We start from the raw sequence: 13,957 nt of genomic DNA, 5'->3' as shown, positions 1-13,957 counted from the left end.
CCAGCACACACAGGCTGGTGTTCTGAGAACAAAACACAAAGTAAAGATTGTTCAGATTCTCTCTTACCGCCTTACTTCTGAATTCAGAAAGATCTACCTGGGGGTCCTGAGAGGAAACGTTGGCCCATCATACCAGCCCAGCCCCTTGTGGAAGCTCTGGGTAATGTGGACATATACCTACCCTTGCCTAAGAGGACTTAACCTGAGGTAAAGAGTAAGTTCCCAAGGTGGCTGAGGTAAACCTCAAGGTGATAGCCTTGTGTAATGTTGTGAGGTGCTCTGTCTTTTGTCTCCCAGAAGTTTTAGGGGAAGTGTAGTCTATGTTAATGGAGGGTAGAGTGATCATGAGGGATACTCTGGTGACTGGAGTCTCTTCCTTTTTTCTGCTTTGGGAGGGAAGGCCTGGAGGTGTGTGTCTAAAGGCACAGTTTCTAGCAGTCCTCCTAAAATCTTGGCATGACCTACTGACTTCTCAGTTAGGTGGAGTATGCTGTGTGCGGTCTCCGTTTCTTCTCCCTTAAAGAGGACATGGTACGTATGTGGGTATACAAGCTGCTCTTTAGGGTGAGAGTTTGTCAGATGACCGATAGCCTCATGGTCAAGAAAGATCATTGCTTCCTCCTACTGTTAGCTTCTTGTGTTATGGTATTCCAAGGCTGATTGGGATTTCAGGCCTATCCAGGCTCCCTTTCCCAGCAATACCAGGTTGTTGTGGCATTGAGCTGGTGTCCTTGGCCATTGGCAGTCTGCTCTCCAAGGGCTCCCTGGGGCTAGCTGAGGGAGAGGCAGCTGGCCTCACCTTCCTCCAATGATTTTCCAATATTTCCTGGCTCATCGACATGCTGTTTGGGCAGCAGCTCCTGCTGTGCGGTAAGGACCCAGGAGCCAGCCCATGGCTATCTTCTCTTCCCTGGAGACTGCACCTGGCTTGTAAGGAAAGGGCTTATTCCCTCTGCCTGATCACTCAGGAACAGGGCATATGCTGGTTCTGCCCCCTTGCTCTTTATTCTTGGTTCCCATTAGGCTCATTCCTACTTGGTAGGCAGAGCACAGAGGGGAAAGGGGTCTCCTTGAAAGCACTGCATGGACAGCTATAAGCCCTTCCTTGCCCAAGGACTAAAGTAAAAGTTTTACCCCTTTACCTTCTAGCCCCATCTCTTCTGTTCCTGAGTCTGAATTTTGACAGGACCCAGTATGTGTTATAGTGATTTGGGGCTGAGCAGGCAATGGGATTTTAATTAGCTTCATGCTTCCCTCCAGTAGGGAGGGCCTGTTAGGTAGCAAGGGGTAGGCCACCGCTGGATTCAGGTCTGAAGCAGGCCTGCGCAGTTAGTGCTCTGCTCCCTGTGGAGGAGGCTGCAAAGAGGCAGGGGTGGGCAGAGAACTGAAGCTGGGCCACAGTTTGCTCTCCATCCTCTGTCTCCCCCTTCCCTCTGTTCTCCCGATGGCTTTGAGATGAAGGCAATGGCAAGGATGGAGGATGCAGTTTCCATGGTAACAGGCTGTCCACAGCCAGGCAACTTCAGAGCTGGGCTCTCCGGAGGAGGCAGATGCGCAGAGCAGCCACAGAGCTGCCTGCCAATGAGGGGGCTGGCAGAACAGGTGGCACAGGGTGGCTGCCTGGTGCTGCCCACCCTGATGCCCAGCCTAGAAGAGAGGGTGGAAAGAGCACTACCCCCTCTTTCTTATAACTGTCAGACTCTTCCAGAAGGAAGGTTTGGAGGTAGCATGAATTTGGTAAGGGTCAAAGCTGGGGTATGAGACTCATTGTATATGGAGTCTCTGGGTGGACACAGACTTTACTGTTGGTCTTGAGATGGCTGTTGGTCTTGAGATGCTGCCAGATGAACCTCTCAAATGATCAGTCTGATGTTGGTGAATGTCATGCTCTGACTGTGTTTGGAGACCCCTTCATTCTTTTTAACTACTAGGGAAGGAACTGGACCTTCTTCTGGGAGCTCCCATGGCTTTGGCAACCTGGCCCAGTTTGTTGAGTGGAGCTCAGGTTTGGCAGATCCATGTCCTCAGGTACTGGCTTTGGAAGGGGCCCAGAGCGTAGTAGCTCCTACCTTTTGACAGTATGATCTGTTCCCTGACAGTACATTGTCCCCAGGCCCCTGCTGAGAACTGCACCTTCAGTAAGCATGTTCAGAAACAAAGGTAGCCATCCAAAACAAAAATCTAAAAGCTATTTATAGAGATAACATGAGACTGGACATGGAGGAGGCCTGGAGAGCAACCAGATTGGCATGAATGATTGGAGTCAAAACTATTAAAAGTAAGCGAGTTGTGGTACGTGCCTTTAATCCCAGCACTCAGGGAGGCAGAGGCAGGCGGATCTCTGGGTTTGAGACCACTCTTGTCTACAAAGTGAGTCCAGTACAGCCAAGACTACACAGAGAAACCCCGTTTCAGAAAAAAAAAAAAAAAAAAAAAAGAAGAACAAACAAAAACCCCTAGTAAATTACTATTTCACTGACCTTAGAAGCATCAGGGCTAGGGTGTCATCCTCTGTGTTTGGGTGCATGGGTACTCAAGGGGAAAGGCTTTGCCTGGATTACTTGTGGAGATTGAATCTGAGCTGCTGCTGGCCGAGGCTGGGCCACATACCTCTCTATCTGACCTCTTGGATATACTCTGTCTTTAGCTGGCACTGAGGGTCCTAGCTTGGTCCTCCTTTCAGACTTTTTATCCCTCCATTTTCCCATCCATGGGCTCTTTTTAATTGGAAGAGGTTCCTCAAGCCTTGGGTTGGCCAGGGATGCGGACAAGTGGAGTCCTGGAGTGGCTTTTCTGAACTAGGCAATAAGTCTCTCATTACTGTTAAGTGGAAGGCTCATTTGAGAGCTCACGGTGAGAGCCTGGCAGGTGCTATAAATAGCCATGTTGTGAAGGTTGGCGGGTGAACAGTGACAGGGCAAGGGCCTCACAGTTGTCTTGGTGGGTAATTGCGCCCCGTCACAGGAGAGGGAGGGCAGATTCTAGATCGAGAGACACTTGCTCCCTGTTCCTGTTGTTCCTGCCTGCCGTAGGGCAGCGCTGGCGTGTGTCTGCTGCTTTGATGCACTAGGGGGTAAGAAACATTGGTCCATGTCCAGGCAAAGGGGAGTGGGATGTCTGTTAGAACTTGGGGCCCTAGAAGCTGGGACTTTATCCCATTAGGTAATAGTCAGTGTCACCTCATGTCCTACCTTCCATCCAGCTTAGATTCAGCTTTTTCCCCCTTTGGCTCAGTGTAAGGAAGTACAGGAGCCATATTTGATAGTTTCAGAATTTGACATAGACCTATCCATGGGAATGGGGTAAAAGCAGTTTATGATAATACATTTATAGACGGGGGCTGGAGGCTGCAGCTTCACAGTGCTGACCTAACCTGTTATCTTTGTGTCAGTCAGAGGAGAGAGGGCTTAGGCCAGAAAGTTCTAGGATAAAAAGTTAGATCTATCTTGGCTTAAGTGCCTACGGCCAGAGTTGATGGATTCTGGCCCTATGCTCTGTGAGAGCAGCTATTTAGTCCTAGACATACATACAAGATTAGCAGGGCTGGGCTTCTGGGATGTTTTAGCATCTGACCTAGAATGCTGATATGAGGATTCTTTGTCATTAGGCCACTGCTTCTAGAGTGTAGCTCCCTGCTCTTGGAGGGTTCATGTGTCTCCTTCAGTAGGGGATTGAAATTTGGAAGAGATTGAGACGGAACACAAAGCTAGCTCCTCCAGAAGGAATAGACACTTCCCAGAGTTCCCATGGGACAAGTTGGTCAGGACTTTGTAGTGCTTATATCACATTTTGCAACACTGGTAGGAGCGGAAGCTGTGTGCTCACCCTCGTCTGGAGATCTACCAGCAAGACCAGATTCATTTCATGTGCCCACTGGCACGGCAAGGAGATTTCTACGTGCCAGAGGTGAAGGAGACAGAGCGGAAAAGTCGGGAGTTTGTGGAGGCCAATGACACCCAGATGGATGGCACAGGTATCAAAGGTGGAAGAAAGAGGGTGGGCCCTGCCCAGAGTCCTTCTCCTGCACATCTAAGAACAAAGTTAAGGTAACTCCTCTGTCAGAGCTGTCATTGTAGGTAGACTCTACTTGGCAAAGGAAGAAAAGTGATACCTTACACCAGAACCCACATGCAGAATTGCCTGTTCCCAGACATGTACATCCACATAGATGTGGACTCACACCTATTTTCCAGGTAACAAGACCCTGTCTGAATTCCCTTCAGATATATTAGGAATACTAAACTATCCTAGGCAGATAGATAGAAGGCATCTGGGTGGGCTCATCAGGAAGTGAGACAGGACTAAGTTTAAAGGTAAGAAAGGAAGCAAGGTGCTCTCCTATCTCTAGTATAGGACTCATTCTAGAGACCTTGTCACCAGAGCCAGCCCATGCTGGTAGCTAGAATGCCCCAGGTCCAGGCCCACAGGCCATTTGCCTGTTTCCAACACCCTGCCATGATCTTGTGTGACACCCACGGGCAAGAAACCCTATTGGTGACCTGCCAGGTAATCCGAGGGGCCCGAACTTTTGACTGTTCTGTGATGTGAAAGTTTAGAGGTAACACAAGACTATGGGGAAAGGAACTGCCTCCTTTACTTCTCTGGGAGTCTTTCTGCCCATCCAGTCTTCAACAGCCAAGGTCATTCTCGAGAGACATGTGTTGGCAGGGCTGATGCAGGGAGGGTACTGGGAGGCAATCTCTTCTCCCTTGGGGCTTGTGTCCAACATAGTTAACTTCATCTGCCACTTAATTACCTCCATGGGGTACTGCTCCCTTCTGCTTGGTAGTGCCCGGCAGATACTCTTCGTGCCCCCTACTGTGGGCACTGGACATGGCACAAGGTCAGCAAGCCCAGGAAGCCCCCAGAGTCAAAAGGCGGGGCGGAGTGCCTTGACCTTCCTACAACCTTCCTCTGCTTCCTGCCTCCTTGGCCCACCCACCCAGTTCCCTTCCTTCCCAAACACTGCCTGCCAGGAGTGTTAAAGGGTGGCTTGGCACTCACTACATACAGCTGGCTGCAGCCACAGCTCCCACACCCCTGAGGTCCTTGGCCTGTCCTCCCCACCAGCCTACCCGCCTACTCCTTACTGTGGGTGCTGTGGGATCTGCCCACTTCTGACAGATGCTGTCCTAACTCCCAGGGCAGCCACTCTCCAGGTGCATGCCACTTACACAGCAATGCATGGTGGGTGCCTGGCCACCCAAGGCTTGGTCTGTCCCTTTTTGCCTCCCTGCTGGGGCCCTGACTTGGACTGGGAGGTGAAAGGGGGTGATTAGCTGCCTTGTGCCTGTTATTACATTGATGTATTATTTAGCTCCACAGAGGCGATGAATATTTGATCTCCTTCCATTGGCTGTTGGCAGAGGAAGAGGGAGGGGCTGGGTAAAGGTGGTAGCTTCACATCCCCAGCCCGGAAGCCCTGGGGATTTAGGTGCTCCTTTCCCTTGCCTGGGGCCCTCTTTTCGGGGACATAGGCTCGACAAAGGGACCTCCTCTGTAGGGCTGTGGGGATACCATTCTGCCTTGAAGAGCTCCTCTGTAAGTAGTGTCCATCTATTCGTAGCAGCCGTCTTCATCTGATGATGTTTTGAACCTGAGCTGAAGGAGGCACTCCTGGGCTTTGTCCTCTGATCACTCTTAGCCCAGGGGTGGGAAGGGAAGGGGCTGGTCCCTATATCCAAGGGTCTTGGGTGAGCCATAGGTGAGTAAATAGAACTTGACCGTTCTATAATGGGATCAGGGAGAAACTACCCCCCTTCCTTTATGCCTTTCAGACCTGTAGCCCTTGGGACACTGATATCAGTGTGAATGAATGAGGAACTAAAGTCCTGCCCCCAGGGGCAGTGGGACTACCCCTAACTCACTGCTCTTCTGGTATCCTCCTGTGGGAGCCATACCAGAGGCTGCAGCAAAGAGAGGACCAGGGCCAGCAGGCCTTCACTTTTAGGGCTCATCTCACCTTTGCTAGTAGGGTCCAGGAGGCAGAAGAGATTAGTGAAGCAGACCCTTGTATTGCTTTACCTTTACCATCCTATGCCATAGCTGAGGCTCGAGGGACATCTCTAGGCTAGTGCAAATACCAAGAAGTCCTCAAACTGCTCCTGGCCCAGGACCTTCTTACCATGGAGACAGGAGCTGGGAAAGCCAGCCCATTCTCACCTTCCATGATATTTAACAGCTTTGACAGCTGACCCTCTTTACTGGACATGTTGGCCATCTCCCAATCTGGAGTCCTGCATGTAGTAGGCCTGTGCTCTTGTTTCTTGTTAACCACCTTCCACCTGTATTCACTGCCTCTGATTTGTAGAGATGGGCCAAGGGCTAGCTCCTGGGCAGGGTATACAAACGACCACTTACTTGTGAGATGTGCTAGGGCTAGAAGGGGCAGATTAGAGAGCACCAGTGATTGACCTGATTGGTAAGGGTTCCCCTGGGTTGACTCAAGCATATGAGGAGAAAATCCTAAAAATGCTTCATCCTAGCCATCTCTTTTTTGACTGGTTGAGTGTTTCTCAGTATTTTTTCATCCTCTTGCTTCAGCTCCTCCTTTATATGGGGATACAATGTGGTTAGGGGCAGGAGCCAGCTGGTGTCCTGAATATCACTGCTCCTTGGGGAGGACTTTGTGGGGGCATGGACTGGAGAATGGTTCTCTTGGTCCTTTCTTCAGCCCTCCTGCCTCTTGGGCAATGTTCTGTAGCTCTCCCTGGACAAACCACTCCCAAGCCTGAAAATGAATGGTATTTGTGTCTCCTTTGTTCTACCCTCAGCTCCTCACCCTGGGGCTAAGTGGCCCTTAATGGATGTGGGGGTAGGGGTCAGTGGCTTTGTGAAAGTTCAGAGACCGGGAGCTAATTTAGGATAAGGAGAGAAGTGCATAGCCAGCTGCTCCTCTCGCCTGCTCTCTCTTCCACCCTGCAGACTCCCTTGGCTCTAGCAGTACAGCTCCAGTCAGGGCAGAGGGCAGAGGGCAGAGGGCAGCTGGAATGGGACTCCTGAGCCAAGGCGGCTCTATTATTCATGAGTAGACTGTGCATGCTCATTTCCTTGCCCTGGCCCTGAAGAGGGCACAATTGAAATTATGTGGTAGTTGGCTAACCAGTGCTCCCTTGTCCTGGCTACAGGAGCTGACACAAGTGATACAAGTTCTGTAAGCCTGGAGGTTCGCCCTGGCAGCCGGGAGACTTCAGCCACCACACTGTCTCCTGGGGCAAGCAACCGTGGCTGGGATGATGGCGATAACCGCAGCGAGCACAGCTACAGTGAATCGGGTGCCAGTGGCTCGTCCTTTGAGGAGCTGGATTTGGAGGGCGAGGGACCGTTGGGAGAGCCCCGACTGAGTCCTGAAGCCAAGCTTCTGGGAGCTACTCGGGAGCTCAGCACCCCTGAGAGGGGTGAGGAGTAACCACGAGCCCTCAACCCTCTTGTGGTGCATTTGCTAAGGAACTGAGCAAACTCTCCAGCCCTTTTTTTCCTTAACCTGCCTAGCTTGGGCTGGGAGTACCAGGAGCCTGAATTCTCCTACCCCAAGCCTAAACCTGTCCTTTTGGCTCCCAGGGCCGAAGGAGCCAGAGACTGTTATCTGCACCAGCCTCCTGGGCTGCTGACTTTTTGCAGACTCATATTGGAGCTTCCAGAACCCAGAATAACAGAATAAAGTGAATTACTTTCTTGTTTCACCTGGATCTGAGTTGTGTATTTGTTTGTTGTATCTTGGTTTTTGTGGATTGACTGGGAATGGGCAGGAGCTCCCACACCCAAAAACAACATGACTGAGTACTCCGATCAGAGGGGTATTGGAGGCCCATTATTCCCTGCTCCATCACCCCAGTAGAGAGTCACCCCTGCATTGCAGCAGCCCCAGGGGCTCTCTTTGCTGCTGGAGAGCAGAGCAAGGAGTGCCCTCCACATCTCAGGAGTAGGGATCTCACAGATTCTTTGTCTGCTTCCAAGACAAATGCCTTTGTGTCTGTGGCTTCAGTGTGCCCGTGCTCATGCTGGGACTCCCCAGCAGGTGAAGACACCCCTGCTGGGCCTGCCAGTGCCTTTGTTCCTGGGCATGTGCACGTACACCATAGGTGAGGCTGTGTCCATGTGAGCTTCAGAATGTGACTGGTTGGGCATGGTTGTATATGTGTGTGGATGGCTGCTGGGCTATGTGCGTATGTTGCTGTTCTTCATGTGGTTGTATTTATAGGGATGTGTAAAGCTAGCTAGATGGAAGCATTTATGTGGGTTTTGTGTATAGACAGCTCGGTGTGGCTGTTTGTGTGTATGGTGTGTGCTTATGTGTAAAGTTGTATGTTTTACTGTGTCTCCATGTATAAAGCTGTGGGTGTAGCTGTGTGTCCATGATTACATCTGTGTTGGGATGGGCATGTTTGTGTGGCTGTGTGTTCATATGTATGCACTGCTGTGGCTATGTGGCAAAGTCCATGTGTGCAGTTGTATATATATGTGTGTGTATACAGAGATTTTTGGGTGGTATTCCATGTATAGTTATGGCTGTGTGTGTAGCTGTGTACACGTGTACAGCTATGTTCGTTTGGTGAAGTATGTCCTTGTGTGCCCAGCCAGGAGTACCCAGGCTGCATAGCTGAGTATTGTGCCCTGTGCTACAGTGGGATAGTGCAGCTCTCTCGCTGCAGGCCATGCAACCGGCTTCTTATGCTGCTTCTGTGGACATCAACATCTGTGTACAGAGTCCCGTATGTTTGGTGAGGCTGCCTTGGTGAGTGGGCTGGAAGTGTGGCTGGGATCTCTCTGTGCGGTGTCTCACCTCAGCACCTCCTGCTGTCAATCCCTCTGCTCCAAGAGCCTGGCCCATCACTCACTCACCCCAGGGAGCAGTCGCTCTGAGCCAACCAAAGGGTGAGAGCAGCCGGTGGCAGAGCTGGATCTGGAAGACAGTATGTCTGTCTCCCCAGCTTTGTCTGACAGCTCTGAGCCCTCATCCCGCTGCCACCTTGTCTCCCGTTAGCGGTTGGGCCTGTCTGTTTGGGTTTGATGTGTCTGCTATTGTTTAAAAGCTGAGGTCTTTACAGAGCAACGGGACATCCTGTTTCTGTGTCCAGGGAAACGACCTATCCTTGTCATCCCACCTTCCCCAAATGCCACATGCCCACGGAGGAGGTATCCAAGGAGTCTAGGTATAGTATTTCATTCACGTATCTGAGATGACCTTGCTTCCACTGACACCTGTGGGTTGGGTAGGGATGCTGTGCCCTAGTGCTTGTTTAGGGTGCAGAGACGCTTGTCCAAATCTGAGCACAGACCTGCCCAGATCCTTCAGCACAGCCTGGCACTACAGAGCTTATCCTCCACCCCCTACCCAGGGGTGTCCTTCCCCATCCTGCTGTGGGAGGGAAGAGTCAGGAACATCTCAGAGCTGTCCTCCCTCTGCTCAAGCTCCTGCTCGGGCTCCAGCTCCCGATCCCTCCTACACAGCAGCCAGTTCCTGGAGCCTTTCCTCAGCCGCTTCCCCTTGTCACCCCCACTCCCTGCCCTTCTCACCCCTAACCCTGCCTCAGCAGGCCCCTCAGGGTTGATCCCAGGCTCTTGCCCTGAAGCCCTCTAACCCCATGGCCTGATACCTCTACTGTGAATGCCCTTTGGGCATAGGAGCGGAGATTCATGGGGGAGGGGCAGCAGCCTTAAAGGTCATCTGCAGGAAGGAAAGGGAGGCCCCATCCTCTGACCTCCCTCTCCTAATCTTTTCTTCCTAGTGACTCAGGCCTTAGCGCTCACATGGGGCCTGTCTACCAAGTAGACTGAGCTGCAGTCACTGGGTAGAGAGAATGGGTGGGAAAACAGGGGGCAACAAGCCAAGCACTCCATCTGCCTATGTACCTACCCCTTTACCTATGCCCCAGTGTTAGCTCTCAACCTCAAGGTCCACCTCATACTCTGTGGCATATAGGAATCCAGAAGACTATATGCTCACTCTGATAGCGCAGTGACCTTCCCAGGCCAGTGCCTCACACCCTGTTCCTGCCGGGTCGAAGTCTGACTGACGGGCAGAGGGGGCTGAGAGGCACCTGCTCCAGCGCAGAGTGGGTGCGCCCGGGGATTCAGCACCACACGCTGGACAGCTCCAGGCCCTGCGGACCTGTCAAGAGCCGGATCTGCTGGAGGCTGCTGGAGGCGCTGGGCTAGGAACCCCCGAGAGGTCCGGCAAAGCGGGAGGTGCAGGCCGAATTGGGGCGGGGGCTTGGGGGGGAGGACGGGAGTCCAGAGGAACGGGGGAGGGGCTGGGGGGGGGCCGGGGCGGGGGGCGGGGCAGGCCGCGATTGAAAGCGGCAGGGCGGGCCGGCAGAGAGCGCAGAGCCTGCGAGAGAGCCAGCAAGCGGGAACCGGGAACCGGAGCCCCGCGCCAGAGCTGGGCGCGCCAGGTAGGGTTAGCCTGCGGTGCCGCGGTCACTGCCAACCTTTTTAGCCCTGACCCCACATCCCGAGCCCCCGCGGGTCCTCGAGTTCTGGAGCACCCGGGCTGAGGCGTCCAGACAGCGCTTTTCTGGGAGCTCCAGGAAGCGGGAAGACCGTCCCGGGCACCCCGCCTTTCTTCCCAAGAGAATGCACACCCTGCATCGCGCTTTCCAGTTCCTCCTGCTCCAGCGTCCTCAGGTCCTTCTTTCTGTCTGTGCCTCTGTCTTTGTTTCAGCCTCTCAGGCTCGCTTGCCCTCTCATCAGATTTTTGTGGTCCTGCCCTGCCGTTTCTGGACTCGCAGGTTCTTTCCCCCTTGCCTGCCTCAGCTTTCATTAGGGCCTCCCCTGGGCTTCTGCCCCATCTGTGTTAGTCTTCACCCCTGATTCTCTCTCCTGTTTGCCTGGCTGAGCTGCTTCTTTGGGGTCCTCCTGCCTCTGGCACCAGCAGGCGGCTAGTCCTGTGAGAAGCCTTAGTCTCTTTGGCCAGGATAGGGGGTCCTTGAACTAGTTGCTGTCCTCTTTAGCTGTAGTTTCCTTTCCGGTCCTGGGGAAGGGTTTGCCCCTCTCCCAGTCTGCATGATCTCAAGAGCCTGCCTGTGTAGGGTTAATGTAAGGTGGAGGATGAGGTACAGGTTATGCAGAGCTGATGGGAGGGGACCTCTAAGGTCGGTCAAAGGCTGAGAAGCGGAAGGCTGGAAATGACTGCCAGGCTTGGAGTGAGTGAAGAGAAACAGAGACACCAAGTCTCCAGCAGCTTCCTACGTAAAGCTAGGGCATCCACAACTCAGCTCCGGCACTGTTCAGCGGTCTCACCAGGTTAATTGCTCCCCATCTGTGATACATACATATATCCATATCTATTTACTCTGCTGACTGAAGACCTTTAACTACATGGTTCCTTCTCTCCATCTTGCTGTCTCACTGGGTTTAGGGTCTCCATTCCTTTCTCAATCAGGAGACTTTGGGGGCTGGCCCTTTAAGAGCCAAAGTCTAGGACCCTGGGTGTGTTCACCTAGGCTTCAGGTTCTCTTGGGCTGGAAACTATCCCATAGAGACGCTTCCTCCCTGTGGTGGGCCTTCCAATGCCTTGCTCTGGAAATCCAAGGCTCAGATGAGAGCCAGAGCCTGAGTGTGTCACTGTCGTGGCCTCGGCTGCTATGGTATTGATCTCCTAGGTTTGAGTAGGCCCTTTGGTTTGTGTAGGGTTTGGCCATGGCTGGCCCCCCTGCTTTCTGCCTGGGCCCCCACTCCCACCCTCCCTGCCCTCTGCTGAGTTTAGTTGGGTTACAGAGCCTATCTCTAGCCAAGATTAGGGCAGAGCTCAGAGACAAACCTAGGGGGGAGCCCAGGAGCTTCTCTGCCGAGTTAGTGGTGCCACCCTTCTCACTACTCCTGAGTACCTGGGAAGGGGCTATGGGGAGTAACAGGGTCAGAGGGGAAGCTGGAAATAAAGGGGACAGCTGCTCTCTGGTTCCACTCCTCCCTGTTTGTCTGTCTCTCTGTCTCTCTGCAGGAGCTGGGCCCCTTCTCATCTCTCTTCCTATCTGTCCTTTCCTGGCCCGTTTCCTCCTCTCTTTGCCTTTGCTGCTTCTATCCTCATCCCTTGAAGACCCTGGGCTGCTGGACCTAACCATCCCTTTGGGGGCCATGGGATCACTGCTTGGGTTTCTGGCGCTGCTGCTGCTGCTGCGGGGTGCTGTGGCTGAGGGCCCAGCCAAGAAGGTGCTGACCCTGGAGGGGGACCTGGTGCTGGGTGGGCTGTTCCCAGTGCACCAGAAGGGTGGCCCGACAGAGGAGTGTGGTCCTGTTAACGAGCACCGTGGCATACAGCGCTTAGAGGCCATGCTTTTTGCACTGGACCGGATCAACCGCGACCCCCACCTGCTCCCTGGCGTGCGCTTGGGTGCACACATCCTCGACAGCTGCTCCAAGGATACATACGCCCTGGAGCAGGCGCTGGACTTTGTGCGTGCCTCACTCAGTCGTGGCGCGGACGGCTCACGCCACATCTGTCCTGATGGCTCCTATGCCACCCATAGCGATGCTCCGACAGCCATCACCGGTGTCATTGGTGGCTCCTACAGTGATGTCTCCATCCAGGTATGTGGAAACCACTCAAATGGGTATTAGGAAGAGGCTGGAAAGGGTGAACCAGCATTCCCGATGAGTAGGGACTTTCTGGGTGAGTGTAGCGGAAAGGGGCACCGTGCATTTTTCTTTCAGTGGTTTCTTACAAAAGGGCAAGAAAGTTCTCTGGCCGTAGAATAGGGTTGGTTTCTAGAGAATGTGGAAGAGAAACTCCTCTTAGGGGAAAAGGAGAGGAAACAGAACCATCCTGTTACACACACACACACACACACACACACACACACACACACACGTATACACCTGATATTAAATGTCCCAAAAGGCTTATGAAGCAGCCTCTGAAATCAGCTTCCAGGACCAAATCCTGAGTCCCCATTGTACTAGCTGCACGACTCTGGGCAGGTCCTTCTTCTTCTTCTTCTCCTTCTTCTCCTTCTCCTTCTTCTTCTTCTTCTTCTTCTTCTTCTTCTTCTTCTTCTTCTTCTTCTTCTTCTTCTTTTCTATGTCTCAGCTTCCTCTTTATGAAACAGGATTAATAACACTTTCTACTTTTAGGTTCGTAGTAGAAATTTAATGAGATGATGAGCCTGTACCAAAGAGCCTGGCAGGTCATAAGGGCATAGTCAATATGAGCTGCTATCAGCATTAACCCATTTTATAGACAAGGAAACAGCTTTAGAGGGAAGCAGGTCATAAATCAATGTGGTGGTAAAGAGGGAGCATGAAATCCTGGCTCTCAACCTATGCTGTCAGATCCTTTCTGTTTGGACTTTACAGAGCAGACAGAAGCCAGAAGCAGCCAGCGGGGGTGGTGGGGGGCAGGAGGAAGAGAAGTTGGGTGAGAGTGTAGATGGGAAGGGTACCCTAAGATCTTCAGGTGATGCAGAATTTGAGGGAGGGGGGAGGCTAGAGACACCACCACTTGTCCTTCCACAAGGGGTCAGCAGAGGGTGCTCCTGATAGGCTCCAGCTGTAGAGCCAGCCAACTCTCTCTCTGTGTGTGTGTGTGTGTGTGTGTGTACGTGTACTCTCTGGACTGCATTCTGGGTTCACTTGGCTGTTTTGGCCTGGGTGAGCTCTTCCCTCTTCATGACTGGGTCCACTCTCACTCATGTCCTCTCCTGTCTGTGTCCAGTATAGGTGCAGAGAGTCCAGAGCAGGGGCTGGGAGCAATCTGGGGAACCTTGGTGAGGACCTGTTTCCTTAGGAGACTGGCAGAGTTCATTGCCATTGAAGTGGGCTTTACACCACTGACCTGGGATGACCGTGTAGGAGAGATGAAGCTGAATCAGGAACCATGAAATGCAGATGGAACTAAATTATTTATCTTGTTAATCCCAGCTTCTAGAGGTGGTTAGGTGGCTGCTTGGACAGGTGTGGCTAGGCCAGTATCTGTATCTGTATCTGTATCTGTATCTGTATCTGTATCTGTATCTGTATC

At 52.6% G+C, this 13,957-nt stretch overlaps 2 protein-coding genes across 6 annotated transcripts in view; both read left to right on the top strand.

Moving 5' to 3' along the window:
- Nucleotides 1-7,682, top strand: part of Tex264 (testis expressed 264, ER-phagy receptor) — a 29,553-nt gene extending 21,871 nt beyond the window's left edge. For all 3 annotated transcript variants that reach the window (XM_055629672.1, XM_055629674.1, XM_055629673.1), the window contains exons 5-6: nucleotides 3,805-3,973; nucleotides 7,128-7,682. In XM_055629672.1, coding sequence (XP_055485647.1) covers nucleotides 3,805-3,973; nucleotides 7,128-7,408 — 450 coding nt within the window. In that variant the 3' untranslated portion in view covers nucleotides 7,409-7,682. The remainder of the gene's footprint in view (nucleotides 1-3,804; nucleotides 3,974-7,127) is intronic.
- Nucleotides 7,683-10,336: 2,654 nt separating this feature from the next.
- Grm2 (glutamate metabotropic receptor 2) overlaps nucleotides 10,337-13,957 on the top strand; it is an 11,266-nt gene continuing 7,645 nt past the window's right edge. The window contains exons 1-2 of one of the 3 annotated variants that reach the window (XM_055629941.1): nucleotides 10,337-10,394; nucleotides 12,038-12,528. In XM_055629941.1, the coding sequence (XP_055485916.1) occupies nucleotides 12,076-12,528 (453 nt within the window). In that variant the 5' untranslated portion in view covers nucleotides 10,337-10,394; nucleotides 12,038-12,075. Of the gene's footprint in view, nucleotides 10,395-10,848; nucleotides 11,245-11,941; nucleotides 12,529-13,957 lie in introns of those variants that run through there. The other 2 variants (XM_055629943.1, XM_055629940.1) reach the window with 2 other exon arrangements.

The sequence above is a fragment of the Psammomys obesus genome, unplaced genomic scaffold, assembly GCF_907164565.1.
Source record: "Psammomys obesus unplaced genomic scaffold, mPsaObe1.curated_primary_1811, whole genome shotgun sequence".
NCBI lineage: Eukaryota > Metazoa > Chordata > Mammalia > Rodentia > Muridae > Psammomys > Psammomys obesus.
Note: the sequence above shows the minus strand (reverse complement) of the source record. Positions and strands in the feature narration are given on the sequence as shown.